At 33.1% G+C, this 25,092-nt stretch overlaps 1 protein-coding gene across 1 annotated transcript in view; it reads left to right on the forward strand.

The window, feature by feature from the left end:
• The window catches only part of LOC114716959 (LEAF RUST 10 DISEASE-RESISTANCE LOCUS RECEPTOR-LIKE PROTEIN KINASE-like 1.1), a 59,482-nt gene extending 44,021 nt beyond the window's left edge, over window positions 1-15,461 (forward strand). Inside the window, exons 4-5 of the mRNA XM_028902040.1 lie at window positions 13,478-13,741; window positions 13,941-15,461. Of these exons, the coding sequence (XP_028757873.1) occupies window positions 13,478-13,741; window positions 13,941-14,875 (1,199 nt within the window). The 3' untranslated portion in view covers window positions 14,876-15,461. The remainder of the gene's footprint in view (window positions 1-13,477; window positions 13,742-13,940) is intronic.
• The last annotated feature ends 9,631 nt before the right edge of the window (window positions 15,462-25,092 follow it).

Here is a 25,092-nt window from a genome sequence, read left to right on the forward strand (position 1 = left end):
GCTTTTTACCAGCTTATTTTGGTTTGTATTCTTTATACTTCTTGTGGTCCTTATCATAAGAGGTTATCTTGAAGCATTTTTTGTCCTTTTTATAAGAGCTCATGATAGTTTAAATGAGTATTAAATATTTTTTTCCCCATATATGCCCATATTTAATAAAGGTAGTTGAAGAGCAAAAATTAATACAACGTTAGTGAGGATAATATTGGAAGCCACTTGAGTTTTATGACAAATTTAATGATTTTAGATTAAAGTATATATTTAGTCCTTTAACTTTGTAAAGAATTCTAATTTAGTCCTCTTAACTTTAAAAAGTATACATTTAGTCCTTTAACCTTAAAATTATTAACAAAGAATAATGACATTGAAATTTTAAATGTTGATAAAATATTCTCAAATACTAACATATTAAGTTTAATTTTCAAAACAATCATAATTGTTACAAAAAATTATAATTTAAGCCTAATAATTTTAGAGTTAAGGATCAAATATATGTTTTTTAAAGTTAAGGGACCAAATTAAAATATTGTATAAAGTCAAAGGATCAAATGTATACTTTGGCCATAATTTTAGTTGTTTCTAGTAGGATATGTAAATTAGCTAATAACCTCTTGTCATAAGGACAAGAGGGAGTATCGTTTTGAACAGTAGTTTAAATTAAGTGTTAATCTAATTACTCCTCCGGTCCTTATTATAAGACCCAATTTGACTTTTTATTTGGTCCTAATTATAAGACCCAATCCATTTTCTCTATTATATTTATGCATTTTTTTTTCAAGATAATCCTTCTAATAATGATAGTTTTAGCTAATATACTTAATTAGCAAGGATATTTTAGGAATAACAACACTTATTTATTATAAATAACCAACTTAACTTACTTCCTTAATCTCCTCAAATAAGTCAATTGGGTCTTATAATTAGGACCGGAGGAGTATTAAACAAATCACATTACTTATTAATTATGAATCCTATGAATAACTTTCCAACTTTCATGTAATGCATATGATTTACAAATATCACGTATTTATGTAGCATGACGTGCATCCAAGGAAGATCAACCTTCTTTGAAAGCTTTGAGAGTTGGGTGTTCTCTTTTTGGTGCATCATTAATTCAATTCATTTTCTTTTTGACATCATTTACACTCAGTTTTTCCATTTTTGGCCACTCATTCCCATTATCCTTTTGAAAACCTTATGGATCCGTTTGTTACGAAGTGTTCGGAGGGTTGGAATTAGTATTGGTATTGGTATAACTCATTTTAATATTTTTGGTATGTGACTAGAAGGCACTAAGCATTATTTGGGATTGCGCAATACCATCACCTGTCATGCTATTCAAAAATCATTCATGGATTGAACATTTTTTTTAATACCAAATTATGCCACACAGTATTTCACAAACTCCTATTTTTAATTTATTTATTATAAGGGTGTCTAAATCTTCATATAATTTATGACTAATTATAAAATAAAATTAATATAAAAATTCCCCCGTAATATTACTTTATACCAAAACGTAATTTTAAATCTTTATTCTCATTTCTACTGCCATTCCCAATCTCATTCCCAGTTCCTTTAATTTTAAGTCTGCCTAGTCATAGTAGTGTTTCTATTATGTAAGAAATTCATTCATTAAAGCATAATAAATTTATGACTTTTATTTCATAATTATTTACATTTTTCATACTCATTAGACAACTGAATTTGTAATATTGTGATTGCCAGTTTTTTCCCCCCTATATTTGACGACTATGGACACTAGTATTTGCGGAGCTAACACTAGCATTAATCACGTTCAAGAGCATGTGACGAAGCACATTCTGTTGAGGGATATACAAATTAAGGGTGTGTAATAGACAGATCGAACCGGATCAAAACCCAACTCAAAGTTTGGTTTTATTTTTTGTTAGGTTGGGTTTGACAGTTCGTGGTCTAATCCAATCCAGTAGTAAAGGCTAGACGAAACTTGATCTATGAGGCTATCTAGACCTTAATTTTTTTTTAAAAAAAAATTTCTTTATGAGAATCAAGATTTTATACTAATAAACCCAATTAAAAAAATTAAAAAATATATATAATCATATAAAAATTATCCCGAAACATTAAAACTTAATCATAAACCCATAGAAATGTCTAATAATATTAAATAACAATAAAAAAGAGCATTTAATTACAAAATATATTTAAAAAAAATCACTTCGATCAAACTAGGGTAGTCTAAGTAGCCTAACCACTTGTCCAGTCCAACCAGCTAGTCTGGTCTAATCTGACTTGCTTTTATCACATCGTTTATTTGGACTAAGCTAGCATGAGTTCGATCAGACTAGACTAGATTACTGAATTTTTGTACACCCCTCGTACATATGTGTCTCGTTCACCTTCTTGTGCTTGTTCTGACACATCCGAGTCAAAATTATTGTTTTGTTAAAAAAATAATGTGAAAATTATGAAATCGAAAAGCTGGTAATACTAGCTTTTGTGATAACTATGGTTTTTAGTGATTTCGGATTCAAAATTGATTATAGAAATATTTCGTTTTGGATTTATATATAATTGATTTTTATATAGGGAAAATTGCGGAAAAGTTCTACCTAAGAGAATTAAATGCAAAAAAAAAAGTCTCTTGAAATTAAAGGACATTAAGTACCATAAAATTTACTTGGATGCAATATTATACATAACCTTTTTAAAAGAGAAAAAGATAACAAAATTCTTCAACTTCCATAAATGTCCATTAATTTTATTTTTTTAGATCTCATTAAATATCACTTTTTCTCTCTACTCATTCTTACTTCCTCTTCCCCTTAGTATAACAGATAAATTTGAAAAAAAAAAAATTAAAGAAGTAAAACAATTACTTAAATATAGCATATAGTACCTGATCTCTCTAAAATATTTATATGCATCATTTGATTACATATTAGTTTATAAGCTAACTAAATTAATTTGGAAAAAAATGATAAATATAACATTTAAAATAATTTTTTTAATTTTTTTAATCTCTTCAAATTAGTCCATTACCTTTTATATAAAGAACTGGAGGTAGTATTTGGATGCAAGCAATGAACTTCATATCCTAGAAAAGAAATGCATACATATAACAGGCTTGGAGGTTGAGAAAACAACATAACAAAGAGAGTGTGTCTGTTGACTATGATGAGAGAAAAATGGAACAACTTGGAAGTGGAAATTAATAGAGTGAAAATATAGCATTTGGTAGGATCTAAAAAAATAAAATATTAACGGATATTTATGGGAATTGAAAATTTTTGTTAATTTTTCCTTTTTAGAAAGTTCATGTATAGTTTTACACTCAAGTAAACTTCACGGTGCCTAATTCCTAAACTTTATTGTTAAAAATATACTTCAAAACTAACTTCGTGGGCCCATTTGATAGTAAACTAATAGACATTAAAAACCTGGTGCCAAATGCCTCCTTTTAACAACTTCATGTATATTTTTGCATCCAAATAAACATTATGGTGCCCAGTGCCCCTTACAGTAAACTTTATTGTTAAAATTGTACTTTAACTCTAAAATAATTTGTCCCTCGTATTTTTCATACTTATAATGCAAAATATTTATAATATAATATGTAGGGTAAAATATACAAAATCCTCGTAAACTTTTGGACTTTGATGAACTACATATAATTATAATCCCATAATATTTCAAGACTTAAATTTAACCTCCATAAAGTTTTAATTTTTAAATTGAACTTATTAAAATCTTCTATTTGTTGTTAATTTTTTGTTGTTCGTAATACATGAAACCTTCATTAATTATTTTATTAACAAGTATTTTAGTACAATTGTATTTGTGATCCTCATGTCGTCTTGGGATCAAATTAAATTTAATCTAAAATGTAATACAGTGATGCAAAGCAAAATCATTCTTTTATTAGAGCCAAAATTAATTAGATCCTAAATTGACTAAAATCAAAATTACTATTATGGGATTTGGTTGGGTTTTTTTAAACATAAAAATTTAAAATCTATTTTGCAAATAAATAAACACAATTCTAAATCTTTTTTTTTAATTTTCTTTTATATAGAAAAAAATGAACAGGAAATGTAAGATTTAAAATGAAAGAAAATTAATTAAAAAAATAGAAAATGATAAAAATTTGGATTTTAGAAAAATATAAAAGAATGCTTCTTGAAAAATAAAAATTGGGTTATCCTTACTCAAAATAATATTAAGTAAGTAATTTTAATTAATAGATATTCTAAAACTCTAGTGACAACCACCAATTAAAAATATCATTGAAAATGATTTAGGTTATACCATTGAAAATAATTAATGAGCAATTAGGATTAAATTAGTACAATTTGGGCCTCTAAGCCAAAAGTACTCAACTTGTGATATCCAATAAATACCATGCAATTATAAAACTCATCTAAATTATGCAAGAATAACATAATCACATAAAATGTCAAACAGAATATATATGTGTGTGTGTGAATCTCATAAAATTATAAAACAGTAATTTTGGAGCTGAATTATGGAAATAACGAAGAAAAGGAAGATACGAACAGAGAAAGGGAAGATTGGAAGAAGAAGAAGAAGGTAGGGAAAGGAAGAAAAGTGCCAGAAATAACAATCTGAATCTGAAACATTCAAAGGAACGGGTGCACAATCGATAAAAACGCGTTTTGACTATTCTAAATTCTTCAGAACCCCGTCGACATCAAATGCATCTTTTTTTCCTCCTACCTTGTCTTCTTTTTCTTCATTGGACTCCAATTATCAAATCAAGTTCTTAACGTCTTCGACCACACATTAAAGTTCACATAATGCCCCTGGTGATTGCTCCATAAAAGAAGTAAAATCCAATTATACTTAAGTTGACCCTGATGATGAATACGTATATATACTAGGGTATTTTTAAAATAATTAGTGGTAAATATATAATAAAATTAGGTGGTTGCCGTGGATAAAACTCGGAGTTTCTGTTACGGGTCTTTTTTGGCCGTTAGGTGAACTTCAAGGCGGAGGGAAAAGACCTTGGACTACTCAAAGTCATGCTAACAGGACATTTGAGGAAGCTGAGTAGGAGTGGGTTACCCTTATTCTCCGGGCGACTTTTCCAAGTCTTGTTCTAAGTCAATGTCCAAGTCAACCGACGTAGTAAGCACTCGGATTCATTCGATCATTATTAACAAACACAGAGGGGTAGCCGAGGAGATTGTTTGCGCCATGAGAATCCCCATACTTTGGCTGCCGAAAAGTATGAAATTTAGCATGGCTACTCCTGATTCTCTGCTTCCTTTGCTTTGTCTGTGTTGTTTTCTGCTTCCTCTCTCAGTTGCCTGTCCACCAGGGCCTTTTTCCTGTGGAAGTCTTGGGGATATTTACTTCCCCTTCTTCGACAACACAACGGACTCATCATGTGATTTACTACCCATATCAGGTTGTCATGATGGAGGGGAACACAAAATGATCCAATTGGGAAAAGAATGGTTCCATGGTAAGAACATCTCCCAGAAGGATGACCAGCGTGGAATCGTGGTTCGTGTCTCCAAGTTTCGAGAGCAATGGAGATCTAACCCCTGCAGCATCTTTCCTGAGGAGTCTCCTATGCTGTCTTTCTCCTTTTTGAATGGGACTTTCCTTTTGAAATGCAAGCATCCTCTCGACTACGAGGAATCATTTGGTTACGAGTTAGATCAAAAATGTGATGAATACCACATTTACCACCCTCCCGAGCAAGATAGCCAGTGGCCCGATCCTTCAAAAGAATGTTCACTTGTGCAGCTTCCATTTGAACCGCCATCTCCTGGCTCACCAGATATATCCGTATCCGATGAAATCTATATTCAAGTACATCTATCTCTCTCTTGTTTTGGTTGTATTTACAGCGGAGGGCAATGTCTACCAGACGGCAAATGCAGCGTCCATGGTATGAGCACCTTGATTGATTGTGATCATTTAGATAACTTCATTTCTCTTCAGGCTTCTTGAGATGGAATTTTTTCTATCAAAAATTTCTATCGCTAAATTGCTTGTCACAGAAGTTTTCGTCACTAATTCTGTCACTAATTCTATTCTATTACAACTTCGTCGCTAATTCGTCACTAATTTTAAATTTCATTGTTTTAGATTATAATCTTACAACAATTTATATAACAACAATTAAGAATATAATGATTTAAAAAAAATTTAATTATAAAATAAATTGATATATTTGTGGCTTTGGTGTTAATGAAGATATCGTCATCATTCATATTATCATTAAGTATATACTGAAAATAGGAAAACAATTTATTAGAAAACTTGTTTATATTTCGTTAAAATAAACTCCTCTTGATTATTAATAATAATTAAAAAAGATAATAAGAATATTAATAACTTTCTTATACAAACTGATATAAGAAAAAAATAATTTTATCATAAGTACAATATATTGAAAGATATAATATATGATAGAAATTCAAAACCGAAAAATGAATTTATATGAACACAAACTAATATTGAAGTGAATTTTGAAGTTCAATCATTAAACAATAAAATTTAATCATGATATAATTAATAGTCATGATATAGATTGATTTTGGTCTTCAATACAAAAACAAATGATATATGCAAAGAATTTTAAGAAAATAAATTACATAAGATACATATACAAGTAGAAGAATATTGTTTATCATAATCTATTCAAATCATTTAATTTTTTATATAGAATAATTTATTAGATTTTATTATAGTAGTTATTTTTTGAATAATTAATTATGAATAGTATGAATAATTTTTCACGCTCCATTTCATGCAATGCATATGATTCCCTCTTTGGTGCTTCATTAATTTCTTTACCATTCGACATCATTTACACTCGCTTTTTGTTTTTGGCCATTCATTGTTATTATCCTTTTAAAAACTTGATACTCATATTAGCGTGGTAATTACCATTATGCGAGTAATTCTTTCATCAAGCATAACGAACTTACGAATTATGTCATACTTTTTCTATTTTTCATACTTATTAGACTTAAATTTATATAATATATATTGTTATTTCCAGTTATTTCTTTGATTTATTTTCCATAAACTGATCTGATTTATTTGACGATATTTGGTCAACTATGGACATGACCTAATGTATATATTAATCAAGTTCAAGAGCCTGTGATGAAGAACATTTTGTTGAAATTAAAGACATAGACATGTGTTCTCATTCACTTTCTTCATGGCTGATTTTAACGTGTGTATAAATATATTTGGATATTTTTTTAAGAGAGTATGGTTTGACTCTTGTAATAGTGTAGGCCTATTGGCTAATGGTCAAACACTCCTTCCAACTTGGAACTCCAAGTCAACTGCCGTATCCCATGCCCAACGTTCTCCGTGTTTGTACCGTAAATGACTAATCGACACACTTCATTTCCTACAGAATAAAACCATGAACTAAGTCATTACTTGAAACGCTCTCATTAATTGATGAGACGCCAAGTTCAGTTTTTGTTCTGTAAATGAGTGAGGATTTCAGAAGAATGGTTGTGCCTGTTTATTTTTGTTGGTCTTCTTCTTCTTCTTGCTTTCAGACCATGTGCTTCCTCTCTCTTCTGCTTCTGGAGATTGTCCATATTCCTTTGACTGTGGAAATCTGGGCAAGCTCAGTTTCCCTTTCACCACTCCAAAACACAGCAAGTGTGGAATGTTGGCCATTCCAGGTTTTGAAGACCCTTATCCCAACAAAATTAAAACTGTCCAGTTCAGTGGAAAGGAGTTTCAAGTGAGGAGTGTTGATCGCTTTCATAAAATTAGAGTTATCCTCAGAGACACAGCTTTACAAAATTATTTGAAAAAAGATGACTGCCATGCCTTGTGCTGCAATATTACTCTTCCAGCTCAGCGTTGGGTTCCTTTGACATCCCAAGTATAACCATGTACAAATGTAATAGTTTTCTCGATCACGGGCTTTCAAAGCAGTTCTTGAACTATACAGGATGTGTTAAGAGTAATAATGAGACCATCTTTTTTGAAACGCAAGATCAAGACGATCCTCCACTTTCTTTAGCAACATGTTCAAGGGTTCAGCTTCCAGTGAATAAGCTGGCTTTCTCTGCTGATCCCTTTACATTCATAGCCCCTGAATTCATTGTTAGCATTCAACTCTCTCAAGACTGTTTTCAATGTTTTGATCACAATAAAGGCCTATGCCATATCAACAGCACCGAAGGATTTTATTGTTCCAAATTCAAAGATATGCATATTAACTATAAACGTAACTCTGCTTATTTCATTTTCTTTCTGTTCTAATCTAATGAGCCCCAATACTAATTAGTCCATTTAATTTTTGCCGCTGAATCCTGATAACTACTCGAGATGATCAGGAAAAAAGATGGCCTTTGATGCTGGGATTGATCATAGGTAATTTACTTCATATTTTCTGTTTTCATTTTCAGCTATCTGCTTTCCAAGATAATTATTTAGAAGCCTGTATTACTACATATATTACTATAGGTTGTTATCAAGTTGTAAAATGTATTCACATTATGAGGTTCCCAAGAAACGATAAGCAGAATCTTCAGGTGAAAATTCTAGGCCAACATTCCGTTTTCAAAAGGCAGAGATTTAAGAATTGATCTTGGACAGGTAGTTTTGGGGTCATTGTACTAGCGTTGGTGCTCCTTTTCTGGCACCACAAACAAAAACAGAAACATGTCAGGCTACGATCAGCGAGTCAATACCCAAATGATGCAGATCCAGATAGTGGCAGAGTCTTCTTCGGAGTCCCAATCTTCTCCTACATGGAGCTTCAAGGGGCAACCAAGAACTTTGACTCCTCCAACAAACTTGGAGATGGAGGATTCGGCTCTGTTTACTATGGTCATCTTATGAATCACTCTCATTTCTTTTAGTGTAATCTTGTATTTTGCTTCATAAAGTTTTGAACTTTAAGCTATTTCATTTTATTTATAGGGAAGCTTCAAGATGGGCGTGAAGTTGCAGTGAAACACTTATTCAACCACAACTACAAGCAAGTGGAACAGTTCATGACCGAAGTTGAGATCCTCACTCGCCTGCCTCATAGAAATCTTGTCTGCCTCTATGGCTGCACTTCACGTCAGAGCCGTGAGCTCCTTCTTGTCTATGAATACATCCCAAATGGCACCCTTGCCAGTCACCTACGTGGCAGCTCGACAAATCCTGCATTGCTGACATGGCCTATTCGAATCAAAATCGCTATAGAGACTGCCAGTGCTTTGGCTTACCTTCATGCTTCCGGCATCATCCACCGTAACGCAAAACCGACAACATTCTCCTTGACAAGAATTTTTGTGTTAAGGTTGCAAGTTTTGGACTATCTAGATTGTTCCCAGATAATGTGTCATATGTTTCAACAGCACCACAAGGAACACCAGGCTATATTGATCCCGAGTATCACTTTTGCTTTAGGCTAACAAACAAAAGTGATGTGTATATTTTTGGGGTCGTGCTTATAGAGTTGGTATCTTCAATGCCAGCAGTTGATATGGGAAGGAACAGAGATGAGATTACATTGGGGAGTCTTGCAGTTAGGAAGACTCAGAGGAATGAATTTGAGGATCTGGTGGATCTTTGGGGATTGAGAAGGATAATGAGGTGAAGAAAAAGGTGGTTGCAATGGGAGAATTGACATTTCAGTGTTTGCAGATAGATAAGGAGACGAGGCCCTCCATTGATGAGGTTTTAGAGATTTTAATGAAAATTGAGAATGGGAAAAAAGAAGACAAGAATGCGGGGGAAAATGTTGATGGTGGTGAAATTTCAAAAAATAAAGCAGATGTACATGCAAGACCAGTGACTTCACTAAGCTTTGATCAGGCAAAGTTGCTCAAGTCGGCAACTTCACAAAACAATGCGATTGAGAGATGGGGAAAGGGAGAAGTTGATCAGGCAAAGTTGTTTAGCATCTAATCTCTAAGCTTGTCTATAATTCATGGTCCCTGGTCCATGTTTTGCTGCATTGGAAGCATCGTTGCACGTTATTCCTCATCCTTACCCTTTCAAGCCAAGAATTAAGTGATTGACCATGAATATTTATATTAAACATGAACACAGTACAAAATTTTTGTATTCATGCTACTATTCAACATTTTAAATTATCTTTCTTTCAGCTTTACACATCAAAATTTACGCAGTGTTTGGTTTATTAAAGAGAAAGGAAGAGAGATATTTTTAATGTGTTTTGTCTCCCATATAGTGTGCTCTGTCTTTGGTTCGGTGTGTTTAGTTTTCTTTCATGATTGGTGTTCTGGTTTTAGACGCTCTAGTATGTCACCTTAAACACTGAAACATGCGGAACGACATTGTCTCTACCTGGTGTTTGTGGCATTATCCTCACCTTAATTTAGAACACTTTTCTGGTTGTTTGTTCAACAAGATGTTGTTTCAGTGTCCAGGTTTGAGAAGACTAGCAATGACTAAACTATCAGACGAAATAAAAAAGTGAACTTGGCCAATGGAAAACTGCAAAGAAAGGAAAGAACAACGGAAGACGAAAAATTGAGCACTATAGGATTTGTTTTCCCATCATATTTAAATAAGATAAAACAAAAACTCACAGTAACCAGACTACGCAGCACACACCATTAAATTTAAAAGGGATTGATAGACTCCTTTTTGGGCTTGGCTTATGTCTCTTCAATAGGCTGGGCATGAAACCTGCTAAAAAATGACAAATTTCATTTACATAAATTGTTAAAAGATAGTTATGCAACTTAATATAAGCTCCTATCTTTAATATAATAGTTAGTTTGACATTCAATTTAGTCCTAAATATAAGACTCCCAATCTACTTTGTCTCTCATATTTATTTATTTTTTTAAGGTAGTTTTGTAATAATGGCACATATTAAAATTTCAACCAATAGTAGTTTTAACTAATATATATTTAGCAAGAGTATTTTAAGGAAGATATCACCAATTTATTATAAAAAAACTAACTTAATTAATTTTCTTAATTTATTTAAATTAGTTAACTAACTCTTATACTAAGAACTGGAGGTAGTACAAATTTTTTGTTGTTTGAAATTTCAATTTATGCAAAATAAAAACTTCCAAATAAAATAATTTGTTCCTTATATTTTTAATACGTATAAAATAAAAAAAATATAAAATAAAATATATGTTAAACTATACAACATAATCCTACTAAAGGTGAATTGCATATAATCTCCCGATATTTCAAGATTTAAATGTAACCTACTTAAAAAGTTTTAATTTTTAAACTCACCTCATTAAAATATTTCATCTATTCGCTGGGTGGATAAAATTTTGCTGTTATAATACATGAAACCTACATTAATTATTATTTTATTAACAAGTATCTTAGTACATGCAATTGCATTTGAGAAGTTTCTTCTTCATGAGAATGGGAAGGCCACATTTTTGGTGCTGAATTATGGAAATAGCGAGGAAAATGAACATAAGAACAGAAAAGAAGAAGAAGGCAAGGCAAGGAAGAAAAGGGCCAGAAATAAAAATATGGATCGAAAACGTGTTTTGAATAATCTAAAATCTTCAGAACTCCGTCACCATCATTTTTTCTCCTAACTTGTCTTCTTTTTCTTCATTGGACTCCAATTATCCAATCAAGTACTTAACGTCTTCGACCACACATTAAGTTCAGATAATGCCCCTGGTGATTTCTCCATGAAAGAAGTAAAATCCAATTATACTTAAGTTGACCCTGATGATGAATACACACACACATATATATATATGCTAGCGTATTTGCCGCGGATAAAACTCGGAGTTTCTGTCACTGGTCTTTTTTTGCCGTTGGGTGAACTTCAAGGCGGAGGGAAAAGCCCTTGGACTACTCAAAGTCATGCTAACATGACATTTGAGGAAGCTGAGTGGGAGGAATTGGATTCTCTCCACTACTCTTCCCATCCTCTTCCTTCCACTACCCTCCTTTTCTCTTCACAACTATTAGATCAAAACTCCAATGGTCCAGATTTAATATGTTATAACATTTATAAAAATAAATATTTGATAAAAAATAGATAAATAAATTTAAACTGTTAAAATCTAATCTGAACAGTTCATAACTACAGACTGTTATTATAAAGTATATTTTTTTTTTTTATTACAATTGTAAACTGTTCAGACTAGATTTTAACAGTTTAAATTTATTTATTTATTTTTTCAATAACATTATTTTATAAAATGTTAAATCTGGACCATTGGAATTTTGATCCAATGGTTGTGAAGAGAAAGAAGGGTAGTGGAGAGGAAGAGGATGGGAAAGTAGTGGAGAGAATCCAAGTCCGGGAGGGAGTGGGTTACCCTTATTCTCCGGGCCACTTTTCCAAGTCTTGTTCTAGGTCAATGTCCAAGTCAACCGACGTAGTAAGGACTCATTTGTGTCATGTGTCATGAGAATCCGCATAATTTGGCTGCCAAAAAGTATGAATTTAGTATGGTTACTCCTGATTCTCTGCTTCCTTTGCTTTGTCTGTGTTGTTATCTGCTTCCTCTCTCAGTTGCCTGTCCACCAGAGCCTTCTCGCTGTGGAAGTCTTGGGGATATTTACTTCCCCTTCTTCGACAACACAACGGGCTCATTTTGTGGTTTACTGCCCATATCAGGTTGTCATGATCCAAGGCAACCCAAAATGATCCAATTGGGAAAAGAATGGTTCCACGTTAAGCAAATCCCCCCGAAGGATGACCAACGTGGAATCATGGTTCTTGTCTCCAAGTTTCGAGAGCAATGGAGATCCAACCCCTGCAGCGTCTTTCCTGAGGAGTCTCCTTTGCTGTCTTTCTCCTTTTTAAACGGGACTTCCCTTTTGAAATGCAAGCATCCTCTCGACCACGAGGAACCCTTCGATTATGAGTTAGATCAAAAATGTGATGAATACCACATTTACCACCCTCCCGAGCAAGATAGCCAGTGGCCCGGTCCTTCAAAAGAATGTTCACGTGTGCAGCTTCCATTTGAACCGCCATCTCCTGGCTCATCCGTATTCGATGAAATCTATATTCAAGTAAATGTATCTCTCTCTTGTTTTGGTTGTATTTCCAGAGGAGGGCAATGCCTACCAGACGGCAAATGCAGCGTCCATGGTATGAGCACCTTGATTGATTGTGATCATTCAGATAACTTCATTTCTCTTCAGGCTTCTTGAAATCTTATTTGTTGATCTTTACCTTGATGATGACAGAGCACAAGAAAATAGATTCCAAGTCTATCACAATAGGTAATGTGTTCCCATGTTCACCTCGAGACAAGAATAGTCTTATTGCTTTTCATTCATGCCAGAGTACTATTGCTTGGTAATGAGTTTTATGAGTATTCCAAGTTATCAAATGGCTATAATTCAAATGATTTAGTAAGCTTTGCTTATAATACATAAAATTTCTTATATATCTTGGAGTTGTTTGTGAGCGTTTGTGTTGATGAGAGGTCACATTCCAAGTACATAAATTTTTATATTAATTGTCCAAAAATCGATTAAAATTTCGAAGCTTTTCCTCTTATAGGTGTTGCTTTTGCAAGTGCTGCCGTGATTGTAATTAACTTGATTGCTATTCTATTGTGGAACAAGCGAAGATATAATTCTTTAAGCTCACAAAATAAGTCGAGAAGCATTGCACCTGATAATCCTCACTCAAATGCAATCCTAGAAAGTGGAGATATTTACTTTCGTGTCCCTGTTTTCTCCTATGAGGAACTCGAAGAAACAACAGAAAAATTTGATGGAGCAAGAGAACTTGGAAGAGGAGGCTTTGGAACTGTTTACTATGGTACGTAATCCACCTCAAAAAAATGCCCTATTCTTTCAGAATGTGTGTTGACAGTTTCTGCTGTAAGAAGTTTCCATTCTTCAAAGTTTAAATTTGAAGGACAATCTTATTGTTTTTGGTGAGATGCATTGTTATTGACTTGTGTTAATTTAGATATTGATGAACAAAATAACTTGTTTGTTTGATTTTGAGCAACTAGGAAAGCTTAAAGATGGACGAGAAGTTGCTATTAAGCGCTTATTTGAGCGCAACCCTACATGTGTACAACAATTCATGAATGAAGTTAAGATCCTCACACGCTTGTGCCACAGAAACCTTGTGTCGCTGTATGGCTGCACTTCACATGCCAGTCATGAACTGTTGCTGGTTTATGAATACATTCCAAATGGAACTCTTGGTTGTCATCTCCATGGAAATCTAGCAAAACCTGGTTCATTGCAATGGTCTGCGAGGATGAGGATTGCCCTAGAGACAGCAAATGCATTGTCCTATCTCCATGCTTGTGGCATCATTCACCGTGATGTCAAATCCAGCAACCTTCTTCTTGATCACCATTTTTGTGTCAAGGTTGCTGACTTTGGTATTTCCAGGTTGTTTCCTAAGTTTGCATCTCATGTCTCCACACCTCCAGCTGGCACGATAGGTTATTTGGATCCAGAATATCATCAATTCTACCAGCTTACTGAAAAGAGTGATGTTTATAGTTTTGGAGTTGTACTCATTGAGCTGATATCTTCTAAGCCAGCTATCATTAATACAAGGGACAATGATAAGATTAGTTTGGCAAATATGGCAGTTAAGAAGATTCAAAGAAAAGCATTTAATGAGTTGATAGATCCTTCCCTTGGGTTTGAGACAGAGGACAAGGTTAAAGAGATGATAATCTCAGTGGCAAACTTAGCTTTTCAGTGCCTGCAAAGGGATGGGGAGCTAAGACCTTCCATGGATAAAGTAATGGGCTTTCTGCAGAAAATTCAAAACGGGGAGGATGATTATCTTAAGCACCTAGAGTTTCATCGTTCTAGGTTTTCAAATTGGGAGATCCATACATCTCTCCCAACATCAGCACTTTTGGATGGATCGGTTGGATCATTGAACAATTCATTGCCACAGTGCCCTCCCCATACAGTATGATCACTATTGGAAAAGTAGTTTTTACTATACACTAATGTCATAACATATCCATTTGATTCTCTTGAAAGGATAATAAAGACACAATTTTTGTGAGCATTCATCCTCAACTGAGGATGAGTTAGCCTATCATCTACTTGTACTAGATCTCATATGACAAGGAAAATCCTTGTCATCACGTAAACATCTAAGGAAAACCCTCACTCGAAGAGAAAAAGTTTTAATGTACGAGAGAATTAGATTGTTTCATGCAATAACTAGATTGAAGATTTTATCCGGTTGTGGGGAATTAAGGGCTGCAATTCCTTCCCCATGGAACACGCAACACAAGTCCGAGCTCCCTATTGACAGAAACCAGCATCCATTATATTCCATGTCAGTTATTATCTATGTCTTGTGTAGCAGTTGTATGCAGTTATTTCCTTTTCTGTCTTTTAAGTTTATCCACGCTAGGAGTTATCTGCTAGTTATTGTGGGTTGTGTCTGGCTATATAAGCCTAATATGTGAGAATTATCGTGGAAACGAAGTACCATTCAGTAACCACTCCTTTTTCTCTCATATAGAATTATTGCAGATTCTGGTTCTAGATATTTTCTCTTCACTCATCTCTCTTTTTTACCTAAATTTCTTTTCCATCCACTTCTGTCCTAACAGACATGGTGCTGGACTTGGCTGAAGGACCTAGACCAACAACATGAATGACACCCGTGTCCTTCTTGATCTCCACATAATGTGCCTCGCGCACACTCTGAAGTCTTAACGCTAATGTTTGGTCCTTAATTAAGTGATTATGCTCACTCGGTTGACAATATATATATCGTCTAATAGGTAAGATTACTTTATTCAAAATCACTAAAGATATAACTAGCCATAACAATATTATCAATTAAATTGTCAAATAATCAGATAAGATTTGATAAAGCGTATCAGCGACGTGGGACACGTTAAAATACTTTTCAAACTGACTTTTTAGTAACACCAATCCAAACATAAATCACATTACACTAATTGACTTTTACAAAAGTTAGATAAAATAAAAATCAATTTTGCTACTGTTAATCTAAATACGCCTGAATGGCTAGCTACTTCGCTTTGAGGGACAACAAATTTAATTCTATGAAATGACGAAAAACCAAAGCCGAAGTTGTGGCAACTACCCTCTCCATCCCTTTACTTACGGACGCTGGCAGTGGAGGGAGTTTTTTGATTTGACATAAGATAGTAAGGTAATTCAACACACACAAAAAAAATAATTTTAGAGTTGTTCCTAAAGACCTCATACAAATCAGTTCATTTTGCAAGATCATTTTGAAATTGAAATTTATTTATTTCAATTGTTCTTATTATATTTCTTTCTCCCTTGTATAAATATAACAAGTGGCTAGTTCATCTTCTTGGTCTTGGTCTATCAACCAAGTCAACTTTCAAGCAAGTTATTGCTTGAAAAACAATCATATATAGTCTCAGACTGAACTTGTTCTACGCTTTTGGAGGGTGCCCACTTTTCTTTGACTGTGGGAATCTGGGCACGCTCTGGTTCCCTTTGACCCCTCCACAGCACAAAGCCTGTGGAATGTTACCGATTCATGGCTGTGAACGCCCCAGCGCTGAAAATACTGTGCTCTTTGGGAAAAAGAAGTTTCAAGTGATGAGAATAGACATGTTCAAAACTGCGGTTTTCGTTAGAGACAGAGATTTACAGAAGCGTTTGGTAAATAATAGTCGTGATGCCTTGTGCTGCCGTATTACTCGTCCTTCCTGTATTCTGAACAAAGGCTTGTGCTGCCTCAACAGCACCGGAGCATTTTTATTGTTCCAAATTCAAAGCTACGCTTAACAAGTAACATGTTAAATTAGCTCTGCCTATTCTTTTTTTTTTTTTGTGCGTGTTATCTAATGAACTCCAATTGTAATTTGTCCATTTCATATCTGCTCCTCTTAATTGTGGTAAACAATGAAATTGTGACAGAAGATCAAAACAGAAGACGGGCCTAGAAGCCGGGATTGATAATAGGTACTCTGGTTCTATTTATAAGACAGAAAAGAGAAATTTTTTTGTCCTATGTATAGGGCACCAAGAGAAATTTTTTATATAAATGTACAATTTTATCTTTTATTTATTATTGTGTTAACTTTGTTTACATGAGGTATAGTATATTAAATAAAAATAAAGTTAAAAGGTTGTTGAATTTTAAATAAGAATTAATGAAATTTAAGGTTTTCCTTAGTATGTGTGAAATATGTTAGAAATAACTTATAAATAAAACCAGAAGAGTAACTTTCCCTTTATTTTTACTCATTTTTAGCTATCTCCTTTTTCCTATTATTATTTAGATCCTATATGACTTAATTATTATTTATATTATTAATATACATATGATAGCAAGTTCTAAAATAATATAAAATTTTTATACACTATGGGAGAGAAACAAGATTTTTCATATGCATGAGCAACAATTTATAAACTAAAATAAATTATTTTTTATATCCAAATATAACTTCAATTCTAAAATAAAGCAGGTTGTTGTTTATTTCTTTCTTGTAACCAATAAAAATATCTTTCACATCATACAGACACAATTATATTTTGTAAAATTATCATTAAAAACATAGATCTAATATGGTTCTAAATGCTATTAGTTTTTTGTGAAATTATCAAATTAATACTCAATTAATATTTAACCTTTATAAATTTTTATGACTTGTTTGTTTTGAGGAAAACAGAGGAGAGGTGGGAGATTTTAATGAGCTCAACTGAAAAGGAAAAAAAAATCTATTTACTTCTCTTAATTTCCTCATTTGACTTGCCTGATTTACTTCTTAACCCTTAGACCACACATTAAAATACAGGTGCGTAAATATCACTGGATAGATAATGCCTGGTCATTGCTCCATAAATAATTGAAAAGAGGTACAATTGGATAATACTTGTTGATCCCGATGATGAAAACATATAATGGGGTACTTTTAGAATCACAATTGGTAAATAACAAAGAGAAAATTACATTAGAGTCCCCTTCATGAAAATTAAATGTAAAAAAATTTCTTAAAATCATCAAATTAATCTGAAGTTTCAAAGAGCCTTATTACAAGAGAATTATCTTGTTCAATTACTAAATTATCTCATTTTTTTAAGTATGCATTGAAAGCTGAAAGGACAATCCTTAACAACTTAAAGGGTAATGATTAACAATTATCGTGACAGGTATTAATAACATATTTTCTTAACGTATTATAAAGATTTAATGCGTGGATTGTTAACATGATAGGGATAAAACTTGGAGTTTTTGTTACTGCAGTGTCTTTTTGTGGTTGTGGGAACTTCAAGGTGGAGGGCAAAGACCTTGGAATATTCCAAGTCTCGCTAACAAGACATTCGAGGGAGCTCCGTATAGTAAACACAAAGATTCATTCGACCATTATTAACCCAAAAAGGTTAGCCAAAGATATTGTTTGTGTGATGAAATCTCTGCACAAGTAGTACATCTGAACTTCATTTTCCTTTAGGCATCTTGAAATCTTATTTGATGGTGAAAAAGAGTAATAAACACTACAAAAAAAAAACAGCTTATTACAGACAGAATTAGTGATGAAAAATTATTTTGTCACTAATTTCTTACGAATTACCGAAAAAATTCCGTAGTTAAATTTAGTGATGGAATTTTTCTATCGCTAATGTTAACGAAGGATTAGTGATGAAATTATTCTGTCACTAATCTATTGAAAAATCTGTCAATAAATAATTAGCGATAAAATTTTTTTTCGTCAAAAAATTCTATCGCTAATTCTGTCGCAAATTTTAATTATAAAATTTTAGCGATGAAAAATTTCTATCACTAATTCCATCATTAAATTGTTTGTCAATAAAATTTTTGTCACTAATTCCATCCCTAATTTTAAATTTTATTATTTTAGATTATAATCTTACAACAATTTATATAATAAGCTAATTAAGAATATAATGATTTAAATATATTTTTAATTGTAAATAAATTGATATATTTGTGGAGATGGTGTTAATGAAGATATCATTATCCTTTATCTTATCATTAGATACATATTGATAATAGGAAGACAATTTCTTAGAAAATTTGTTTATATTTCATTAAAATCAATTCCTCTTGATTATTAATAACAATTAAACAAATATAATAAGAATATTAATAATTTTTTTATGCAAATTGATATATGATACAATTCAGAATCAAAAAAATGAATTTATGTGAACACCGCAATTTATGACCACAAATCAAACTAATAGTCAAGTGAATTTGAATTTCAATCATTAAACAATGAAATTTGATCATGATATAATTAATACTCATGATATACATTGATTTTGATCTTCAACACAAGAACAAATGGTATATAGAAAGAACTTTAAAAAAAATCAATTATATAGGATACATATATAAGTAGGAGAATGTTGTTTATCATAATCTGTTCAAATCATTTAATTTTTTATATAGAATAATCTATTAGATTTAATTATGGTAGCTATTTTTTGAATAACAAGATTTTTTTTACTAATTATAAATGCTTTTCATCAAATATATAAAACACATATAGATAATAATATAGTGTAATATAACACATATGTAGTTAAATTATATAACTTATCAATGCTAATTAAAAAAATTAAATTTAAAAAATATTTATGAAAAAATTATGCATGATTTAAAATTCAAAATTAGTGTCATTAGAAATTAATATTAGACTACAAATGAGGTTTATAATTAGGACCGGAAGTAGTATTAAAAATATTTTTAAAAAAAAATTATAAATTATAAAATAAATAGTAAAAATTATTTAAAAATTATTTTGTCACAAAAATAGTTATGATTAAAATTATCATATAGTTTATTTTTAGTTTTTGATAATATATATGTGTACATATAATTGTTTGTATAAAAAAATATTATATATACTTAATTTTGCATAATAAGTCAGTAAGATCATTGCAGTTCAGTTGGTGAAACCGCGCGTGTATACACTTTGAGGAAGAATTATGTGTAGTAGTAACACATGGCAATACAAGGTAGCATGCGACATGGTGACATATGGCGATGGAGGTCAGGTGGCAGTGATACGTGGAGATGATGATGAGGTGGCAGTGCAGTAAATGGAAGCACCACGTGGCATTTTAATTGAAGGAAAATTTCTATTGGTAATTACCAACGAAAAAATACTTTATCACTAATCTAATTAGCGACAGAAAAATTAGCGACGGAAAAAAAAATTCTATCGCTAATTTCGTAGCTAAATAAAAATTCCGCCATTAATCGCATGTTTTTTTAGTCAAGTCTTATATTGACCGTGTGCGTGGCTGCTATATATACTCGAAGAATTAATTAAAATATCAAAGCTTTTCCTCCTATATATAGGTGTAGCGATTGGAGAAGTGTTGTGATTATAATTGCCTTGGTTGTTATTCTATTGCGAAACAAACGAAGACACAAGTCTTTAGACTCAGAATCAGTCAAGAAACACCGGATCTGATAATAATCACTCAAGTACTATACTAGAAAGTAGAGATATCTACTATAAAGTCCCTATCTTCTCCCATGAGGAACTCAAAGAAAAACAAACAAATTTGATCGATCAAGAGAACTTGGAAGTGGACGCTTTGGAACTGTTTACTGTGGTAAGCCCCCTCAGAAAGACCCTATTCTCTTCATCATTGAATTTTGAAGTTATATTATTGCATTTGGTGAGATGTATTATTAATTTGTTTTAGTTTAGATATTAATGAACAAAGTGTTGGTTTGATTTTAATTTAAACAGGCTAAGTATGAAAGCTTAAAGACTGATGAGAAGTTGCTGTGAAGCACCTATTTGAACGCAACACTTGTGTACATCAATTCATAGATGAAGTTAAGATCCCAACACACTTGCGCCATTGAAACCTTGTGTCTATGAATATATTCCAAACGGAACTCTTGGGTGTCATCTTGGTGATGTCAAATCTAGCAACCTTCTACTTGATCACCATTTTTGTGTCAAGGTCGCTGACTTTGGTATTGCTGACTTTTTTTTAATTTTCTTTAATTTGACGATTTTGACAACTTTGACATTAGTAGGTGGATCTAACACAAATATGTGTGTGATGAAGTTAAGATCTAACCAAACTATGGAAAAGTTAAGATCTTATATTTTGTAGCATTAATCAAGTTCAAGAGCTTGTGATGAAGCACATTTTGCTGATGAGAGACATCCATATGTGTCTCATTCACCTTCTTAGGCCTATTTTGATACCTCTCGAGTCAAAATTATGGTTTTCTTAAACAGTAATTGAAAATTAATTACAAACTGAAAATTATGATTATTTAACAAGTGATCATACATTCCTACACAAGTCAAAATGAATTATGAGATCTAAAAGCTGTTTATAATAGCTTATGAGATAATTATGTTTTTTTGTCCGTAATTGATAATAGCATGTATTGACGTTTTTAATTAGCAACTTATGAAATACATATAATTTTATCAAAACCGACAGGCAATATGTGGAGGCCTGGTCAGAGACATTGCAGTTAGATGGCGTATAGGATTTCAGAGACGACTAGGATTCCTCCCACCGACACGGCAGAACTGATGCCTTGCTAACGGGTCTGCAGATGTGTAAACAGCAATGATTCAGCAAGATCATGGTCTTCACTGATTCTATAGAAGCTATTAGATTGGTCGAAACTGAAGGAGGGGCGGCAAATCACTTTTTGCATACTGAGATAACAGAGATCAGAGAACATATCTACTCAGATTGGGACATTAGCATCAAATATGCACGAAGGAGTGCACTCCAATCCAATGTGCAGAGATGATGGCCAAAAAGGCACAAGTCATACATGAAGAAATGATTTATTGGCAAAGGCCCCCACGGGAGTGCTTATCTCAACTGCAGGATGATATGGCATTAGCCACTATATCCGCCTCAAACTTCTAATTAAGTTTCTTGCCTTGTACTATTCCAAAAAAAAAAAATTGCATATAATTTTGGGTTCACAACTGATTTAGGAAAATGACAGAAAAATTATTCTTGAATTTCAAAATCCCCAAATAGTCACTTAAATAAGTAAAATTGTAGTTTAGGTACAGGTACCAAATTGGGATTTGTAAATTTGCTTGCAACGATCCAATTGCCCTTTATTTATTTACTTTTTTTTAAATATCAAATATCCTCACCAGTCGGCTGGTCACTAGACCTCTAGTGACGGCAACAGCAACGGCCTGCCAAAGTTCAAGTATAGCAAATAATATCATGTATATAAATTATTATCATCTTGTTAGATTATTCCTTTTATTGCTGCCATGACCAAGAACCCATTATTAGGAGTATATTCAAGACTTGCTAACATGTCATTTAGAGCAAGCTGAGGAGAAATGAGTCACCTTTCACCCCTTTTTTCCAAGTCTTGTTCTTAGTCACCGTCCAATACGTCAACGAAGGTAGTACGCACACAGGTTCATTCAAAATAAAATAATTTGTTCCTCATATTTTTAAATGTTATAAAGTAAAAAAAATATAAATATAAAGTATAGGTTAAAATATACAAAATCTTCATAAAAAAATTTTGGACTTTGGTTAATTGCATGTAATCCATAATGTTTCAAGATGTAAATGTAAACTTCATAAGTTTAATTTTTAAACTGAACTCATCAAAATCTTTCATTTATTCCCCAGGTTGGTAAATTTTTGTTGTTTGTAAGACATGGAACCTTTGGCCCGAAAAAAAAAAAGAAGACATGGAACCTACATTAATTATTTTATTAGCAAGTATCTATGTAAAAGTAAAATTGTATTTAAGAACTTTCTCCTTCAAGAGAATGGCAAGGCCACATTTTGGGGCTGAATTATGGAAATAACGAAGAAAATGAACATACGAACAGAGAAAGGGAAGATTCGAAGAAGAAGGAGGTAGGGAAAGGAAGAAAGGTGCCAGAAATAACAATCTGAATCTGAAACATTCAAGGGAATGGGTGCACAACTGATAAAAACGCGTTTTGAATATTATAAGTTCTTCAGAACCCCGTCAACATCAAATGCATCCTTTTTTCTCCTCCCTTGTCTTCTTTTTCTTCATTGGACTCCAATTATCCAATCGAGTTCTTAACGTCTTCGACCGCACGTTAAGTTCAGATAATGCCCTGGTGATTGCTCCATGAAAGAAGTAAAATCCAGTTATACTTAAGTTGACCCTGATGATGATACACATATATACTAGGGTATTTTTAAAATAATTATTGGTAAATATATAATAAAATTAGGTGGTTGCCGTGGATAAAACTCGGAGTAGTAAGCACTCGGATTCATTCGACCATTATTAACACGCAGGGTTAGCCAAAGAGATTGTGTGTCATGAGAATCCGCATACTTTGGGTGCCAAAAAGTATGAAATTTGGTATGGTTACGCCTCCTGATTCTGTGCTTCCTTACTTTGCTGTGTTGTTTTCTGCTTCCTCTCTCAGTTGCGTGTCCATGGTCTCTTCACTGTGAAGGCCTTGGGATATTTCCTTCCCCTTCGACAACACAACGGACTCATCATGTGGTGGTTTACTACCCATATGGGGTTGTGATGATCCAGGGGACCCAAAAGCGTCCAACTGGGAAAAAATGGTTCCAGGTTGAGAAGATTTCCCAGGAGGATGATCAACATGTAATCGCGATTCGTGACCCCTGGTTTCAAGAGATCATGGAATCATCGAATCCTTGCAATGTCATCGACTACACATTGCTTTTCAGGCGGAGTCTCCTCCTCTGTCTTTCTCTTTTTTAAACGGCATGTCCCTTTTGAAATGCCCCGACCAACTCGACACAACAGCTTCTTATACAGCTGTGATGGCTACAAATTTACTATCCTCCTGAAGAAGCTCGTCACTGGCCCCACCCTTCAAAGGATGTTCTCTTATCCAGCTTCCAATGCTTAAGATCAGTTTCCCGGCTCAACCAACATATCCATTGGATGAAATATATATACAAGTACATCTATCTTTCTCTTGTTTTGATGGAAATGCGGTGCCCATGGTAAGCATCTTGACTTATGACCTGGAATTAGGCCACATAACTTCCATTTCTCTTTAGGTTTTGATCTTTACCTTGATGATGACAGAGCCAAGAGAAACGATTCCGAGCATATAACATTAGCTAATGCGTTCCCACGATATTCAAAATATTTACCCCAAGTAGATAAGAGTCTCGTTGCTTTCATTAGCTAATGCGTTCCCACGATATTCAAAATATTTACCCCAAGTAGATAAGAGTCTCGTGCTTTCCATATTATATATCTTGAAAATCTTATTTGTTGATCTTTGCCTTGATGATGACAGAGTGCAAGAAAATCGATCCAAGTCTATAACAATAGGTAATGCATCCCATATTTACCCCCAATTAGACAAGAGTCTCATGTTTTTCATTTATGCCAGAGTACTATTGCTGTTAATGAGCTTATGAGTTTCCAAGCAATCAAATCGCTGTAACTGAAATGATTTTGTAAAACTTTGCGTAATAATAGATAGAAATTCTTATATAGGAGTCTTTTGTGAGTGTTTGTGTTGAAAGGTCTCGTTCAAAACATTCCAAGTGATTGACTCTGTTCGTGGCTGTATATAGTCCAAGAATTGATTAAAATTTCAAAGCTTTTTCCACCTATAGGTGTAGCTATTGGAAGTGTTGGCGTCATTATAATTGGCTTGATCGTTATTCTATCGCGGAACAAACGAGATTACAAGTCTTTAGGCTCACAAAATCAGTCAAGAAGCATTGAATCTGATAATACTCGCTCAAGAAGCAATCAATGTGATCAATACTTACTCAAATGCAATCCTAGAAAGTAGAATATCTACTTTGGGGTGCCCTCTTCTCCTATGAGGAACTCGAAGAAGCAAACAAAAAATTTGATCAATCAAGAGAACTTGGAAGTGGAGGCTTGGAACTGTTTACCATGGTAAGCCACCTAAAAAAAAGCCCTATTCTCTTAAAAGTGTGATTTAGATGTTGATGAACAAATTGTTGGTTTGATTTTAAAACAACCAGGGAAGCTTAAAGATGGACGAGAAGTTGCTGTCAAGCGGCTATTTGAGCGCAACTATATAAACGTGTACAACAATTCATAAATGAAGTTAAGATCCTCACACGTTGCGCCACAGAAAACCTTGTGTCGCTGTATGGCTGCACTTCACGTGCAAGTCAATGAACTATTGCTGGTCTATGAGTACATTCCAA

Source organism: Neltuma alba, unplaced genomic scaffold, assembly GCF_004799145.2.
Source record: "Neltuma alba isolate B1F8T4 unplaced genomic scaffold, ASM479914v2 tig00011700_pilon, whole genome shotgun sequence".
Classification (NCBI taxonomy): domain Eukaryota; kingdom Viridiplantae; phylum Streptophyta; class Magnoliopsida; order Fabales; family Fabaceae; genus Neltuma; species Neltuma alba.